The sequence below is a fragment of the Naumovozyma castellii genome, chromosome 2, assembly GCF_000237345.1.
Source record: "Naumovozyma castellii chromosome 2, complete genome".
NCBI lineage: Eukaryota > Fungi > Ascomycota > Saccharomycetes > Saccharomycetales > Saccharomycetaceae > Naumovozyma > Naumovozyma castellii.
Window position 1 is genome coordinate 313,667 of NC_016492.1, and position 17,119 is coordinate 330,785.

Sequence of the window (17,119 nt, forward strand, 5' to 3'; positions counted from 1 at the left end):
GACCTTCAACTAAAAAATTGTAATTCTTGAAGAGGCATCTCCTCTCGAGGCAACAGACAAGAAACAATACCCTTCCTATAGATAAACCAATTCATGTTGTCTTCAATGAACCTACTAAAGACAGGAGGAAGATCACTACTAACAGCTCAAAAGTTTGTCCTTCGAGCATACCCATACCGTCCATACTCATCCCAGCCATCACCGGATCTAAAACGACCTATAACCATCCCAGACATTCATTCCAAATATGCCAAAGGGGTTCCAATCACAATGTGCACAGCATACGACTACATCACAGCTACTTGGGCGCAAAGGGCTCATTCAGATATGATTCTAGTGGGTGACTCTCTCGCAATGACATCTTTGGGGTATCCATCTACTACGACAATCTCTCTACAGGAATTCCAATACCACGTCAAGTCTGTCTGTAGAAGTCAAGGGACTTCGTTGATAGTGGCTGATATGCCTTTTGGCTCATTTGAAAAAAGCATCCCCTATGCCATTGGTAATGCTATTGATATGATGAAATTGGATGAGAATGTCACATCGGTGAAATTGGAGGTCGGGTTGCATACCAAGGATCATTACACTCCACAGTTAATAAAGGAATTATCTGCTAGGGGGATCCCGGTTATGGGTCACATCGGGTTGACTCCCCAAAGGGCACATTCATTAGGCGGGTTTAAAGTACAGGCTAATAAGGATATGAATGACGTGAAGGAGTTATTGGAGACCGCAAAATTGTTACAAAGTGTGGGGTGCTGGTCCATGGTACTGGAATGTGTTCCACATAAGGTCGCTACATGGATTCAATCACAATTGAGGATCCCAGTTATTGGCATTGGTGCCGGTAATGGGACTGCTGGGCAAGTGTTAGTTGTATCTGATTTATTAGGTATGTTGGGAACATCGGTACCTAAATTTGTAAAACAATATGAATCACTTGAGGAAAAAGCTGTGAAAGCTATAGAGGATTATCGTACGGGTGTTGCTGAAAAAACGTTCCCAGAGAACTCAATACATACTTTCAAAATTAAAGAGGAGCAATGGCAAGATTTTCTAAAGCAACAGGAAGATATTTAAGTGTCTTTGGGACTCTTGTATTTATTTTTCGTGTATTTGCATCCTATTTATCTATCTATTCTACGTATAATAACTAGCTAATCTTACTGACACATTTTTCAAATTTGGAAAATCGCGATGAGTTGGAAAAGTTCAATTTAGCAATTAATAATCCATTCTTCTTTAAACAAATTAAAACCATTGAATTATATCTTTCTTGGAGATTCATATTCTATCTATTAGAAGTGATCAGTTACAAAACCTTAGCTACTTTTGACAATGTCATTTAGAAAGAGAGGCGAAGTTCTCAATGGAAGAGAAAGCACAGCAAGAGGCGTTTCGGGAGGAAACAGACTTCCTCAACGAACTCCACTCAACACACCCATGAGAGGTCCTGTGTCAGGCAGTAGACAACCAACATTATCTGGTAGGATGGCTAACTTGAAAGTTAGAGAGCAGTTGCCTGTGGATGTGCAAGAGCAAGCTCAGGCTCAAGATCAAGATCTATTGGATGTAAATCATCCTGGAATTAGACCCTCACCTGTAAGTGCTCATCTATCAACATCTACTGGTTGTAGTGATTTGGATAAAGTGCTGACTCATCAGGGACTTCCATTAGGGAACTCCATATTAGTAGAGGAACAGGGAACCACCGAATTTAACTCTATTTTATCCAGATTATTTGCTGCACAAGGTGTCGTGTACAATAGAATTGGTGGTGCTCCTAACGCAGGTAATACACATTTAATTGTATTAAGTTTGAATCAGAGTTTTGCCAAAGAACTACCTGGGATATATAAAGGTTCACGTAAGGACGTGAAGAAATCTCAAATCTCTGAAGAACAATCAAAAATATCTGTTCAAAACTTGAATGAACAAAATAATGCTACCACACCACAGAGATATAAGGATTTCAAGATTGCATGGAAGTATAGGTTCCATGATGAGAAGAAGAATGGCCAAGAAAATCTGGTGGATTCCAATGAAAATGAGTATAGAGATTATAATCACCAATTTGATATTACATCTCGTATGATGCCTGCGCCAACATCATCTGAGATTACATTTATTTCTCCCATCCAACCAATTCCAAATGTAATTACACAGTTGGAAAAAACCATAAATTTGCATAGCAATAAATTAATTAGAATTATAATTCCATCGTTGTTGCACCCGGCCATGTATCCACCAAAGATGTTCAATTTGACTGGAATTATTGCATTATTACATGGGCTAAGGAGTATCATTAAGAAATATGGAGACAGATGTGTCATGTTTGGTACCATCTCATCAGATTTATTTGGACCATTGTTATTGACTCAATTGGAAAATTTGTTTGATTCAGTGGTAAAGTTGGAACCATTCCCTCAGGAGATGTTACAATGGTTAGAGAAGATTTATAAGTCCCAACCAAGCAAGGTTCAGCATGGGCTATTGCATGTTTTTAAGTTACCTGTATTTAGTGAACGTGGTGAAATGCGTGTCACCAAATCCGAATGGGCTTTTAGAAACGGTAGAAAGAAATTCGAGATTGAAGAATGGAGTATCCCAGTGGAGGATACTGAAGATGAGAACCCTAATCAAAAGAATGAGAAATCAATGAACCGTCCTGAGAATAACGATCCCACTGGAAGTTCAGGGAAGAGTACCACAATTTCTTTAGATTACTGAAATCATTCGACCTTCTCCTTGTCTTTAAAGTGGGTTAGAATACATAATCAATACATAGTACATACATTCAACGCTTATAAAGCAAAAAATTGTTATTAACAAGTGGGTAATTTAGTTATATGAGTATAATCGATTTTATATAATGAGAACATATGCATAGTCATGTAAGAATGCGATAGATTACAACTGATCTGTTCTATTTTTTCCGAATCTTTACAACTTATCTTAGCAAATCATTCTTTATGAATCCCATACTTAGCACGAACCTTCCACATTTCGTATTTAGCTCTCTGTTGCAAAGCAATAGCCTGTTTTGTATTCAAGCTCCTCTCGCCATCATCACTTCTGATGACTGACCCGATAGACATAAACAGTCCGAAAGTCCCTGCAGAACCTGCAATATATTTCCCCAACGTCCTCACAACTCCATCAGGTCCTGCACCTTGTGTGGCAATGGCAAAACCACCAAACAGGACCCCTGTACAAACACCGACGGTGGTACCCATCATTAGGCCCATTTTAAATTTCGCCCAGTTGGAAGGCTCTTCTTGTCCATAAACTGGTTTAGGTGGTGGTGGCATCTTCTATGTGTTATTTATTCTTTGTAGTAGCTTGGATGAGTGTTAGTAGCTGACTTCAACGTCAACTTGTATGTGAACTTAGTCATTTCTTGCCATGAGAAGTGTTTCTGAAATATCGCTATCAAAGGCCGGCGGGTTTAACAGTGGAAAATTCGAGAATAGTTAAGGGAACTTTAACGAAAGTACTGAGATGCAAGAGACGTGAGACGAAATGTTGAAGTGGGGTGTTGCTAGAAGATGGATTACCAGTACAGCATGCCGAAGTAATATTTTGAGTGAATTGAAACAAAGGGGATTGGTTTCTCAGATCTCACAGCCAGAAAGTTGGCTATCATCGAGGTTAAAAGAAGGAAAGAAGATCAAGTTGTATTGTGGTGTAGATCCAACAGCCAAATCTCTCCATTTAGGTAACCTGGTTCCATTGATGGTATTGCTAAACTTCTACGTTAGAGGGCACGATATTGTTACTTTAGTCGGAGGAGCAACGGGGAGAGTGGGTGATCCTAGTGGTAGAAAGTCCGAGAGATCTGCTATGGAAGATCTCGTCAGAGAAACGAATGTAAACTCTATTGGCAAGCAATTACAACGGTTTTTCCTAAAAGGGAAAGAATATTATGAAACTAAAATAAGAGAGAACGAATCGAGGCGTTTTGGTGAGCACATTTTAGAAGATAATTATCATTGGTGGAAGGATGTCAAGATGCTAGATTTTTTAGCACAGTATGGTAGACATATTAAGATTCAGTCAATGCTTTCTAGAGACTCGGTGGCAGCAAGATTGTCAAATCAGAACAGCATGGGATTTAATGAGTTTACTTACCAAATTCTTCAAGCATTCGATTTTTACCACTTGTACAAAGAACACGGAGTTATGGTACAGGTCGGTGGTAACGACCAATGGGGGAATATCACTGCTGGGATTGATCTTATTGGAAGATTAGAGGAGAAAATTAAGGAGAAACCTGCATTTGGTATAACTGTACCATTATTGACGACATCAACAGGCGAAAAGTTTGGTAAAAGTGCCGGAAATGCCGTATTCATTGATCCAGAAGTGAATACACCTTTTGATATCTACCAGTTTTTTTATAACACCACAGATGCTGATGTTGAAAGGTTCTTGAACATTTTTACATTATTAACAAGCTCTGAGATTACCGAAATTGTGAAGGAACATGCAAAAAATACTCATTTACGTTCTGGACAAAAGATTTTGGCAAGGGAAATCACTGAATTATTGCATGGCAAGGATAGCAGCAAAGAAGCGGAACAAGTGTCAGATATTCTTTTTGCTTCTGTTAGGAGTGGGGATTTATCACTTTCAGGAGAAACGCTGGTAAACATTTGTAGTAAGGCCAATATATTACAGTATGGTAGCAAATCAGAAACACTAATAGAACTAATTGCAAGATTAACCAACGGGTCCAAGTCAGAAGCTAAGAGAAAGATTGCTCAAGGCAGTGTTTACCTACATTCAGACAGAATAAAGGCAATAGACAATGTTACAAATTGGGAGCCCTATTTAATTGATAAGACTGTCTTACTAATGAAATTGGGAAAACAAAACACATTTGTCGTTAAGTTGCAGTAGAATTTCTCCACCGTATTGTTATTACTAATGATAGTAAGAGTAGTTTCAATGTCATTCTTATAATGCCTTTATATACTACATGTAAATATAGATTTTCTTTCATTTTAATTCACGCATAGGAAAACATCATGTCAAAAATTCAAGGTAGGATGCCCAACTGGAAAAGATAATTAAAAAATATTCTTGTTTACGTATCTTTCGGTGGTACCATTACAAACAAAAAATGTTAAACCAAAGTATTCCTTCTCCTTTTTATAAGCTTTGCTATGCCCTTGGAAAATGAAACTGAACAGAATACACGCTAAAATTGGTCTAGTTCCAATTAGGTTTATGCTCTCGATATACACTCCAATTTCAAAAAGCACAGTTACATCTTTTGTAGTTATATCTTTTCCTTATAAAGTAAATGGTGTCACTTATCTATTGTGTTGCAGTTTAGCGATAACAGAAAATAGAACAGATTGGGTATCCTAGTCACGCGCGGTAGTATTGCGGTTGGTATTATTATTATAATGTTTGCATATACTACATGTGGATATAGGTAGTAGTCGTTCTTTATAGATCCTTTTTAGTTCCTTGATCTCTTTTATTCGGTTTGGCGTTTCGAAACATCTCAGAGTCGAACCATGCAATAAGCACCCAAAGCCACATCATTAACGGTAGTAATAATAACCAACACCAATAATATATCTTTGTGTCCTCTTTAAAAAATATGAAAAATGTAAGAACTGAACCGAGGATGAGGTAGGTGACGAACAATACAAGCGCACCGACTACCTTTTGATGCATATTGAGTCTGAAGCTTAAAAAGGGTTTGTCCTGTATCTGTAAGTAGTCGCTAGATAGAAATGTACACTGGAAGTAGATCGAGGTTTGGCACTACCTATATACCTAATTTTGATGGACTAAAAAAGAATGTTATGCTATTATTGCTCTTAAGAAGCCCTTTCGCGCACGACAAAAATTATTTCAGGATAATGAATGGATGACAGAAATTATTTCTAACTGACATAATTTCTTTAAATAATTGTTCATTGTTAGTATACACCTACTGAACTACAATAATTATCCTTAATATATGTATACACATTTTCAGTTCACAAAACCAAACTATTATATGCGGTTTATTTATTCAAGAGTATCTTCTCGCTCCATGATTGTATTGTCTGTTCATATGATTTTGATTTTGATGACGGCGACGTTGGCACTCTCTTTGATGATTTTGTCTTAGCACCCTAATTTCTTTGTTAATTCTTACTAATGCTTTCCACATTACACCAGAGCCATTTTCCTTTGGCAAGATTTCATCCAATTGTTCTCTGCCGATTTGAGATTGATATTTTTGTATGATCTTTTCACGGATCATAGAACCCTTCAAATCATCAGCCAATGGTCTGCATTTACTGTATTGTACTAATAAGTCAATAACCCTTATTTGAGTTCTTATAAACATGGGATCATCGATATTGAGGTCTCTAAATAGCGTATTAGCCATGTCAAATAAGGTGGAAGGTAACACCCTCTCAGTAAATAACTCGAGCGTTATTGTTGGAGATTGACTCAGTGGAAAATATAATTTAAACTCTAAGGGAAACATTTTGGGTGGGACATACTTATCAATCATGATCTGTTCTGCTCTTTGAATCACATTCTTTTCAATGGGAAATGGGTACTTCAAACAATTATCAAGATCATGTCTCTCCAAAAAATTCCTAAAAGTGACGTACCAACGGGCGATTTCATACAAACTACATTCACTGCTGTTTGGAGGAGCTTGGATAGTGTCAACATCTTGTAGGAAATATGGGGTTACTCGTGTTTCAAGATATGCACTTAGCGATATCTTGGTGATATCAAAATCACAGTCTTGATAGTTACCAGCATTAATACCTTTTAATACCTCCGCAGAGTTAATATTAACAGGTTGGTAATCGATAGAGGCCATAACTATCTAGTTGTCACTTGTGGTTTATACATAATGTTAGTTAATACGTGGAGCCTATTCATCCATCGGATTTTTATCACATCTTTGAAAAATTCCCAACAGCCTTCGGTGTAATATTAACCTCAAATACAGAGAAGACGAAAATAAGGAACAGAGGAGAATAGAAAAGAAAGAACGAGTAAGCTATTTACACTTTTCAAAGCATGGTTGTATCTAATTATATAAGTTGAAAAAAAGAGTGATAGAAATAAAATAAAATCTAATACAGCGAGTCTATCTCTATAATGCCACTTCATCAAATTTGTCGAAATAATTGGCGATTTGGTTCGTTGACCATGAATCATTATTTTTATCCAAATATGCCAAATGGCCACCGATATCGGTTTCACATAGCAGTAGGTGGTTGTTTGAATCTATGATATGGTTTGGGATTGGATCCGGCCCAACAACTGGATCATCAGTGGAATTGATAACTAATAAAGGAATCTTAATATTAGGTAGTCTGTTAATGGACCCAGCTGCAGCGTAGTACTCCAATGCGTTTTTGAAACCCAATGCAGGTGCAGTAAATACGTCATCAAAGTCAGATATTAATTTAAAATCCTTGGCTTTTGCCAAATTTTCTTGGGTAAATGTATAATAAGATGGATTTTTCACTGTTGGGATGTGATCAGGCTTAGAACCATCTGGAGATTCCAATTCTGCCATATTAACTTTAACCATTCTAGTCAAGAAATCTGTAATATTCTTAGCAAATAGCGTTCTTGTCCAAAAATCATCTCTCGTTTTCATACCGGATAATACCATATCCCACGGGTTACATAACACTGCAGCAGATGCAATTGGAGTTTTATCACCTTCTTCTCCTAAATAATTTGCTAACATTGTACCCCCGAATGAAAATCCAACGGCATAAATCTTTCTGTTAGGATGTTTTTGGTGTTCTCTGTTGACAAATTCACGTAGATCCATAGTATGGAAAGCAGTAAATAGGTTACGAGTAGTAATCTTAGAACGTGCACAGCCACGAGTATTTAGGACAACCACTTGGAATTTCCCATTACCAACCTTAGATAGATTTTCAGTCAATGATCTGATAATTGGTTCGTGAGAGCCACCAGCTAACCCATGACAACAAACAACCAATGGTCTGTCATCCTCGTGGATAGTCGTCATTTCTTTTTCATTTAAGTATCTGGTACGAGGTTGCAAACGAGGCCAATTGTCTGGATGTGTTTCTTTTTCGTCCAGGTCGAATGCTTTCTTGTCAAAAGTTGATGTTTTCTCATTAAAGTTATATTTTTGCTTCCAAGATGGCATTACCCAATCGGCAGTACATACACCAGTATCTGAGAATTCCACAATTTCTCTACCATAAAAGACTTGGAATTTCTTAGAAAAGTCAGCTGCGCCAAGGTACAGAGTTTGTAAAATACCAGTGAATAAAAAAGGTTTCAACTCAAACTTAGCACCATCCTTTAAACTAGGGACATTCTTTGAAACTAATTCTGCTAATGGAATACCCTCTTTGTTGTCCTTTAATGGAATGAGTACAGTACCTTCCTTACTGGTAATTTGGGTCACGGTTCCGTGATACCCCCAATTCCATGGTTTAATGAGTGGATATGTTGATTGTGAAGCCATCCTTATTCTCTCTTGGTGGTATCTTTTTTTTATGTCGAGTTTATTGGGTTTGAAGGACCTGTCTATTATGTATGAATTATTCTGAAATTTATTCGAGATTGGCAAAACAAGGACTTTCACATTCCGCGGAAGGATTTAAGTGAGTCTTAACCCCGCAGTACCTGAACCCTGACATATATTATTATCAGGCTATCTGTAGTTAGACGTTCATTATATTCTAATGCAGCCTAATGTTTGCATGGTGAGCTCAAACTCTTGTGAAATAGTTAAAAAGGAAGGGTTCTGATGTGTAGTTTCCTTTATTCCAACTCCTGAGGTAATGGAGATCAGTTTTTGCTACACAAGCTAAGTTCATGTAAGAATGTATTCAATAATTTGGAATAAATAATATTTACAATGTATATAATATTTTTTAATCGACATATACGTTTATTCCTTCAATAATCGTTCGTTGTGATGCTGCCCTATCGGATAGTTGACGGAAGAAATTTAATGAAATGTTATTATCTTCATATTTCTTTTCCATTTCTCTCTTGGTTGTTTGTTTCTTATCCATTACCAACCCGCATGATCTTAGAATTTCTCTTGTTGGAATATTTAAAACGTTTCGAACTTCTTTTGCTATTCGGTCAGCATTATTCCTGATATAATTTAATTCATTCAATTTGGCAATGTATTTCAGTGATAAATTCTGGGGTAACGCCCTTGGTAAGTCATTGATAAAGTAAGCTGCCCCAAGCAGTGAACAGAGAATAGCTAAAGATCCAGATAGCTGACCTAGTGACTTCCAAGAAAATGTGGAAAGACCATTAATAATAACAGTCCCAGCAAGTCTTGCTCCACCAAAAGAATATAAAGCTAGCGTAGGAAGTTTTGATGTGAATAATAATGATGGCTGATATATGTAACGTGTCAATGGGTAATCTTTAAGTCCGAAAGCTTTCATCAAAGCATTTTGATCAGCATTCTCTATTGCGCTAATATCTTTACTCTTGATAGACACTGGGCTAAAAATACCCCAGCTCAAATAACTAAAGAAACCTTCCCAGGATGGAGCAAAAAGATCAGAAACTCCAAGCGGCACTGATAGCTCTCTAACAGTTGAGTGAAGTTTACGACTAAACATTAGGTCTTTATTAAAGACACGATTGGACATAAAGTCGTCACCCATTTCCGTCTTCCCAAAATCATTGATCTCTTTAACAGCTCCTTCTGTTTTATTCTTGGCAAATTCTTCGCTTAACCGGAGACTTTCAATAATTTGTGATTTCATAAAGTGTTCGGTTGATATAATATATTCGTATATTCTCGAAAGTCCTTCGTATTTTGGATAATAATCTGTTGATAGTGTTAGAGAATTTGAAATTTTTTCAACCGTATAATCATAAGTACAACTTAATGTGGTCTCAACGATTTTATCAACAGTTGCCGTAACAGAGTCACAACGTGTCTTAATTTCCTTTAATTCGGGCTCTAATAATTTTAGATCATCTTTAATTTCTTTTCCCTCCTTTTGATAAATGTTCATATTATTTTCTGAAATCTTCTGTACGTCGCTTAATAGCTTACAAAGATATGTTTTAGCCGGTAGAAGTTTAGATAACGATCTTCTTTTCAAAACAAAGTTCCGTAAAGAATTTTCTAAGTTGTCAAAATCTGGGTCTGGACCATCATCTGCATAGGGATCACTATCATTATTAGGTTCATCATCATCTCCAGCATCATTAGAAATGAAATGAACAAATTCGGAGGAACTCTTATATGACTCAGGAGAAAGGTCCTTAATTTGTTTGAGTATTAGCTCCTTACATCTTTTCTTATCTTTGATCTTATCAAATTTTTTCACTACGAAAAACATCAGTTTCTTCTCTCTCGAAGCTAAAGTGATAAATTCTTTTGCAGATAATGTCAATTGATTTTCTGCATTAACGATAAATATGACCAGATCAATTTCTTCTTGTCTAGCCATTACTTCCGATGTTTGGATTGAATCCATGTTCAAGCCAGGTGAGTCGATTAACGAAATATCTACAGTTCCATTTCGTAATAGACTCTGCTCGGGTGGTCTCTGGTCATCTTTAATGTAAATTTTTAGTAGAGCATATTTTTCACTTTCTTGTACCAATTCGTTCAATTCTTCTAACTTGTGGATTTCATAAGATGATATATCCTTTATGTTATAGATGGAATTTGCGTCTTTCACAGAATGGGCCTTTTTCAATAATATTGCATGAACCTCCTCTCTATTTGAATTTTCTCTAGCTTCTAAGATTTCACAAAATACATTTGTACATGGTAGTTGATCTTCAGGGAGTAATCTCCTTTTCAATAACGAATTACAAAATGAAGATTTTCCGGTATTGACATCACCTGTAATGAATACTTTTGATGAAACGTCATCCACTCTTTTCTTCAATGATTTCAAATGAGCTAGTGATTTCATTATCTGCGATTTAAATAATTTTGCCATAGCCTCCTTATCCAGATCAAAATTACTTCCACCATAATTCCCATCCACTTTAACTTGTAAAGTTAACACATGTAACTGATTCTCATTATCTTGTAAGACATGCATGGGGCGTTGTCTATTCTCTAACTCCATTTCATGAAGTATGTCTATAACGTGAAGGATTCCTCTGTTCAACATGATTCTATTATGATTATAATTCCATTGGCTCAACTGTGAAGAAAGTATCTTATCTTGTGCACCCATTGGTGATGCACCATTAGACCTCAAAGGTGCCGGATCTATATGAGGTTCTACTCCATTATGCACTGTGCTTCCGTCATCTACCGTGAACGATCCATTATTTCTTGAATACGTTATTGTGGAAGGTGCCAAAGTTGCGCTATCGTCTGTGTCTTCCTGGTTGGGAGTCTCTACTTTTTTCTTAGGGTCAAGAGGAGTTTGTTGTTCCCTTGACATATCGCTTTGTATAGTGTCCTTTACTTGTCCAACTGTTTGATAGACCTTTCTTCTATAAATGTTGTGATCTGTTTCCCTTTGATTCAACTCATCCGCGGATTTTAAATATTTCAGTTTGTACGGAGCGCTCATTCGTTATTTCCAATTGACTATAATACCAAATTAATATATATAGTTAGGAGAACTATCAATACATGGTTAGGTGATGGCGGCAATGGCGGCAATGTGTTATTGTATTGGAAGTAAACCTTTCAAGGATTTTTCTTATATAATTTACTTGAGAAATATATAGAGTCTTTATTCGTTTGTTCCAGCAGCAAAGTGATTAAAACCTTGTAAACGATCCACTAATTCTTCTGGAAAGTAAAGAAAAATTAAAGTTTATTTAACATCATAAAAGGTTCAAGTTGCTTTGTTCCTTTTTATCTTATCAATTTATTTCTGTTTCTGTCAAAAAAGATTTTTTTTCCTTTAGTTCATTAGTTACTTCATAAGAAAAAAAAATATTTATAAATAAACAATCTTAAACCTTTTTTTTGATTTCCTACCTAGAAGAAGGCCAAATTAACTAAGTGAATAACGTAGATGAATATCTCCCTCCATTTCTAACCTCCCGCAAAGGAATTGTGACATTATTATTATTCTACTGTGACGTATAAAATGATAAAATAATTAAAAAAAAAAAATGAAATCGAAAATTTTTCATCTCATCTCATCTCATCGCTTTTCAAATTTTATTAAGATAATTTTATTCCTACTTGAGTTAGAAAACACTTTTAAGTCTGAATTCTTTCAAAGATATACAAGAACTGTTAGTCGGATCCACCAATCTATCTTCCATCAGTATAACCATCCAAAATGCAATTATCCTGGAAAGATATCCCAACAGTGTCCCCTGCAAATGACTTGCTAGACATTGTTCTTAACAGAACTCAAAGAAAGACTCCAACCGTCATCAGACCTGGTTTTAAGATTACCAGAATCAGAGCCTTTTACATGCGTAAAGTGAAGTTTACTGGTGAAGGTTTTGTGGAAAAATTCGAAGATATTCTAAAAGGTTTCCCCAATATTAATGATGTCCACCCGTTCCACAGAGATTTAATGGATACCTTATACGAGAAGAATCATTATAAGATTTCGTTGGCCGCTGTCTCTCGTGCTAAGTCTCTAGTAGAACAAGTCTCCAGAGATTACGTTAGATTGTTGAAGTTTGGTCAATCTCTTTTCCAATGTAAACAATTGAAGAGAGCTGCTTTAGGTAGAATGGCTACTATTGTCAAGAAATTGAAGGATCCATTGAATTATTTGGAACAAGTTCGTCAACATATCGGGAGATTACCATCTATTGATCCAAACACTAGAACTCTATTGATTTGTGGGTATCCAAATGTTGGTAAATCTTCATTCTTAAGATGTATCACTAAGGCTGATGTGGAAGTTCAACCATATGCGTTCACTACGAAGTCTCTTTATGTGGGTCATTTCGATTACAAGTATTTGAGATTTCAAGCCATTGATACCCCAGGTATCTTGGATAGACCAACTGAAGAAATGAACAATATTGAAATGCAATCTATTTATGCTATTGCTCATTTACGTTCTTGTGTCTTATATTTCATGGATCTTTCAGAACAGTGTGGTTTCACTGTGGAAGCCCAAGTTAAATTATTCCATTCTATTAAGCCATTATTTGCCAATAAATCCGTTATGGTTGTCATCAACAAGACTGATATCATTAGACCTGAAGATTTGGACGAAGAACGTGCTGCTTTACTAAAAACTGTGGAAGACACCGCTGGTGTAGAAATTATGACTTCTTCTTGTCAATTAGAGGAAAATGTCATGGAAGTCAGAAATAAAGCTTGTGAGAAATTATTAGCCTCCAGAATTGAAAATAAATTGAAGTCTCAAGCTAGAATTAACAATGTCTTGAATAAAATCCATGTGGCACAACCACAAGCTAGGGATGATATTCAAAGAAGTCCATATATTCCTGATTCTGTTAAATCATTGAAGAAATATGATCCAGAAGATCCAAATAGAAGAATGTTGGCTAGAGATGTGGAAGCCGAAAATGGTGGTGCAGGTGTTTACAATGTTAACTTGAAAGATAAATATCTATTGGACGATGACGAATGGAAGAATGATATTATGCCTGAAATCTTGGATGGTAAGAATGTTTATGATTTCTTAGATCCTGAAATTGCAGCCAAGTTGCAAGCTCTAGAAGAAGAAGAAGAGAAATTAGAAGCCGAAGGGTTTTACAATTCTGATGATGAAGAAGAAACCTTTGATGGATTTGAAGCTGACGAGGTTGATGATATTAAGAGCAAAGCTGCTTGGATAAGAAATAAACAGAAGACGATGATTGCTGAAGCCAGAAATAGAAAGTCATTAAAGAATAAAGCCATTATGCCTCGTTCTAAACTCTCTAAATCTTTTGATAAAATGGAAAAGCATATGGCTACGTTAGGTCATGACATGACCTCGTTACAAGATAAGCAAAGAGTTGCCGCTGGTAAGAATAGATATTCTGAGTCTGGTGCAGACGTTGTGTTTGGTGCTTCTGAAGCTAGTGAATCCAATGCCAATGGTACCAAATTGAGACAAACAGATAGATTACTGGATGGTGTTGCCGATGGTTCAATGAGATCTAAGGCCGAAAGAATGCTTAAATTACAAAGAAGAGAAAGAAACAGAATGGCTAGAATCGGTGAAGCTGATAGACATGAAACTGCCTCACTACCAAAACATTTGTTCAGTGGGAAGCGTGGTTCTGGTAAAACTGATTTCCGTTGATTGGAAGTGGGAGCATTGGAGCCTTTTACATATTTTAACATAATCATATTTCAACTGTATATTATTTATATTTCAAGGAATGAAATATCCATCTTTACGAATTTAAACTTGATTTCTACCAGTGAAAAAAGTGATTTTTCAATACATTATGTGATTAACACTGAAAAGACGAAATGTTTTGTCATCTCACATCCATGAGGTTTTGAGAAAATCCTTTTCTCTGTCACAAGAAAGAGGTTATATCGATTGCGGCCATGACACCAATGGCGCGGCGACACAAACATTATTATTAACGTTTCCTCCCACTACGTTAATTCAAGATTTTACTCCGCCATTAATATTATTAACTTCCAGCCTTAGTAGATAACAAGGAACAAGACTGCTAGATAAATATTAGCTTTAAAGAAAATATGGTTCCTACAAATTCATCGCATGCACAAAATAGTTCCAGTTCTAGTGAAACTAACCTTGCCCGTTTTGTTTCTTTGCAAGATGTTAGTATTTCCTCAAAACCAGATGAAATTCTAAATTTTGAAGACGAAGATAAACAAGAATCGAATCAAGAAGTTACAGCTGTTATCCCATATACTTTATTTTCGACAGGTCAAATCTACGTGATAATGTTCATTATCACATTCATAGGGTTTTTGGGTCCTCTTTCAGGTAATATATATATCCCTGCATTACCAACATTGCAAAAAGATTTCAATGTAAGTAGCACTGTGATAAATGCAACAGTTTCTGTTTTTATGGCTGTATTTGCTGTAGGCCCATTATTCTGGGGCTTATTTGCTGATGTAGGTGGCCGAAAAGTTCTTTACATATGTTCAATCCTTTTAATGGTTATCGTTAATATTCTTTTGGCTTCCATTCCTGCACATATTTCTTCCCTGTTTGTTCTTAGAATTGTACAGGCGTTTGGTTCTAGTTCAGTAATTACTCTAGGTGCAGGAACTGTAACAGATATAACTCCACCAAAACAAAGAGGTAGAGCAATCGGATATTTTATGATTGGTCCTAATATGGGTCCAGTTTTGGCACCTATCATTGCTGGGTTAATATTGATGAAGGGTAATTATTGGAGATGGTTATTTGGTCTCACTGGAATTATGGGAGGTGTTGGACTATTACTCATTGTCGCATTTCTTCCAGAAACATTAAGATGTATTGTTGGGAATGCAGACCCAGGTTGGGATGAAAGACGGTTGAAGCTCAGGAGGGACGACGATATTGAATTTTCCAGACCCATTAGGAAGACCCCTAGATGGACCTTTTTCACAGACCTAGGAATACAAAAACCCCGTAACACCACTACCGAATTCAAAGAATTATACCCAAAGCCACCTAGACCAAACGTACATTTTTATTGGGACATGTTAAAGTTCCCTCCTGTTGTGATTGCGTCAGTTAGTACAGCGTTGTTATTTTCCAATTATTACGCGCTTAGTGTGTCACTTTCACATTTTCTTGAAAGGGACTATAAGCTGTCAATGTTGAAAATCGGTCTTTCCTATGTATGTCCCGGAGTTTGTATGATCTTTGGATCTCAACTTGGAGGACATCTATCTGATCATCTAAGAGCAAGATGGATAAAAACACATGAAGGTCAAAGTTTTCCATTGGAATCTCGGTTAGTCTTACATATATGTGGAATACTGATAAATACTGCGGGATGTATTGGATATGGATGGGCAATTCAAAAACATTTTCACTTAGCAATTGTTTTGCTCTTTTCGGGATTGATGGCGTTTGGTTTAACATGGTGTAGCAATACGACAATGACCTATCTTTCAGAATTAATGACGACAAAGACCGCTGGGGCCATTGCCTTAAGTAGTTTCTTTAGAAATGTCGGAGCAGCAATAAGCTCCTCGATTATTCTTATTTTATGCAAACATATGGGAATAGGTTGGTGCTTCACTGGACTCGGACTCTGCAATATAATATCTTTGGTTTTAATTGGAACTTTGCTCAAATACGGAAACAAATGGAAAATGCCATAGAAAGAAATAGTGCTTACTACAACATGGGAGAATATGTAGAGTTATCATTTCATATAATAATAAAAAATCATATAAGATATACTTTAATTATGAGACTATTGAATTTCAAATTTTGTTTTATAGTATTATAATACAATAGACGAAAACAAACATTTAATAATAATAGAGAAATCTTTATTAGACTAAGTTAAAATATACAAATTAAAGAAGATGAAGTACAGAACATGTGAGTCCCTTATGACATTTATACTTAAGCCTTCAAAGAAGAAGCTCTTCTCTTTCTAACTTCAGCCTTTTCAGCCTTTCTTTCAGCTAATCTCTTAGCCAACAATTGGGCGTATTCAGCAGCAGCTTCCCTTTGAGCTTGAGCGTTTCTAACCTTCAAAGCCTTTTGGTGTCTCTTTCTTTGCAATCTTTGTGGAGTAACCAATCTTTGGATCTTTGGAGCCTTAGTGTAGGTCTTTTCACCCTTGGTAACTTCTCTTCTGATAACGAAGTCACGGACATCATCTTCCTTGGTCAAACCGAAGAACTTTCTGATGTTGTTAGCTCTCTTTGGACCTAATCTCTTTGGAACAGTAGCATCAGTAACACCTTCGAATTCTTGTTCACCCTTCTTGGTGATAATCAAAGCCAAAACAGCCAAATCTGGACCAACAATGGAACCTCTAACGGACTTTCTCTTTCTTTCACCGTTACGTCTTGGTCTGTAACAAGAAGTACCCTTGGCCAACAACAACTTAACTCTGGTTGGCAACAAGACACCTTGCTTCATGGCGAAACCTTGCTTATCGTTACCACCGGCAATCTTGAAGGTGTAACCCTTGAATTCATCACCGATAGCTTCACCGTCAACTTCTTGACCGATTCTCTTATCGTAGAAAATACGGATACGGT

The 17,119-nt window shown here is 36.4% G+C and overlaps 11 protein-coding genes across 11 annotated transcripts; 5 read left to right on the forward strand and 6 right to left on the reverse strand.

The window, feature by feature from the left end:
• Nucleotides 1-93: 93 nt before the first annotated feature.
• Nucleotides 94-1,083, forward strand: ECM31 (3-methyl-2-oxobutanoate hydroxymethyltransferase; the record flags this gene model as incomplete). The annotated part of the gene is made up of 1 exon (XM_003674602.1): nucleotides 94-1,083. One exon carries the CDS (start codon nucleotides 94-96, stop codon nucleotides 1,081-1,083), a length of 990 nt encoding a protein of 329 aa, XP_003674650.1.
• A 258-nt stretch (nucleotides 1,084-1,341) lies between these two features.
• Nucleotides 1,342-2,733, forward strand: ELP4 (Elongator subunit ELP4; the record flags this gene model as incomplete). The annotated part of the gene is made up of 1 exon (XM_003674603.1): nucleotides 1,342-2,733. The coding sequence occupies one exon, from the start codon at nucleotides 1,342-1,344 to the stop codon at nucleotides 2,731-2,733; it is 1,392 nt and encodes a 463-aa protein (XP_003674651.1).
• A 233-nt stretch (nucleotides 2,734-2,966) lies between these two features.
• Nucleotides 2,967-3,314, reverse strand: MGR2 (Mgr2p; the record flags this gene model as incomplete). Its single annotated transcript, XM_003674604.1, has 1 exon — nucleotides 2,967-3,314. One exon carries the CDS (start codon nucleotides 3,312-3,314, stop codon nucleotides 2,967-2,969), a length of 348 nt encoding a protein of 115 aa, XP_003674652.1.
• A 211-nt stretch (nucleotides 3,315-3,525) lies between these two features.
• On the forward strand, nucleotides 3,526-4,905 carry MSY1 (tyrosine--tRNA ligase MSY1; the record flags this gene model as incomplete). The annotated part of the gene is made up of 1 exon (XM_003674605.1): nucleotides 3,526-4,905. One exon carries the CDS (start codon nucleotides 3,526-3,528, stop codon nucleotides 4,903-4,905), a length of 1,380 nt encoding a protein of 459 aa, XP_003674653.1.
• Nucleotides 4,906-5,460: 555 nt separating this feature from the next.
• Nucleotides 5,461-5,694, reverse strand: ERI1 (Eri1p; the record flags this gene model as incomplete). Its single annotated transcript, XM_003674606.1, has 1 exon — nucleotides 5,461-5,694. The coding sequence occupies one exon, from the start codon at nucleotides 5,692-5,694 to the stop codon at nucleotides 5,461-5,463; it is 234 nt and encodes a 77-aa protein (XP_003674654.1).
• A 343-nt stretch (nucleotides 5,695-6,037) lies between these two features.
• On the reverse strand, nucleotides 6,038-6,850 carry NCAS0B01970 (uncharacterized protein; the record flags this gene model as incomplete). Its single annotated transcript, XM_003674607.1, has 1 exon — nucleotides 6,038-6,850. One exon carries the CDS (start codon nucleotides 6,848-6,850, stop codon nucleotides 6,038-6,040), a length of 813 nt encoding a protein of 270 aa, XP_003674655.1.
• A 279-nt stretch (nucleotides 6,851-7,129) lies between these two features.
• Nucleotides 7,130-8,494, reverse strand: NCAS0B01980 (YheT family hydrolase; the record flags this gene model as incomplete). The annotated part of the gene is made up of 1 exon (XM_003674608.1): nucleotides 7,130-8,494. One exon carries the CDS (start codon nucleotides 8,492-8,494, stop codon nucleotides 7,130-7,132), a length of 1,365 nt encoding a protein of 454 aa, XP_003674656.1.
• Nucleotides 8,495-8,906: 412 nt separating this feature from the next.
• FZO1 (mitofusin) lies at nucleotides 8,907-11,552 on the reverse strand (the record flags this gene model as incomplete). Its single annotated transcript, XM_003674609.1, has 1 exon — nucleotides 8,907-11,552. The coding sequence occupies one exon, from the start codon at nucleotides 11,550-11,552 to the stop codon at nucleotides 8,907-8,909; it is 2,646 nt and encodes an 881-aa protein (XP_003674657.1).
• A 726-nt stretch (nucleotides 11,553-12,278) lies between these two features.
• NOG1 (putative GTPase NOG1) lies at nucleotides 12,279-14,219 on the forward strand (the record flags this gene model as incomplete). The annotated part of the gene is made up of 1 exon (XM_003674610.1): nucleotides 12,279-14,219. The coding sequence occupies one exon, from the start codon at nucleotides 12,279-12,281 to the stop codon at nucleotides 14,217-14,219; it is 1,941 nt and encodes a 646-aa protein (XP_003674658.1).
• Nucleotides 14,220-14,629: 410 nt separating this feature from the next.
• Nucleotides 14,630-16,222, forward strand: DTR1 (Dtr1p; the record flags this gene model as incomplete). Its single annotated transcript, XM_003674611.1, has 1 exon — nucleotides 14,630-16,222. One exon carries the CDS (start codon nucleotides 14,630-14,632, stop codon nucleotides 16,220-16,222), a length of 1,593 nt encoding a protein of 530 aa, XP_003674659.1.
• A 250-nt stretch (nucleotides 16,223-16,472) lies between these two features.
• Nucleotides 16,473-16,997, reverse strand: NCAS0B02020 (40S ribosomal protein eS6; the record flags this gene model as incomplete). Its single annotated transcript, XM_003674612.1, has 1 exon — nucleotides 16,473-16,997. One exon carries the CDS (start codon nucleotides 16,995-16,997, stop codon nucleotides 16,473-16,475), a length of 525 nt encoding a protein of 174 aa, XP_003674660.1.
• Between the last annotated feature and the right edge of the window lie 122 nt (nucleotides 16,998-17,119).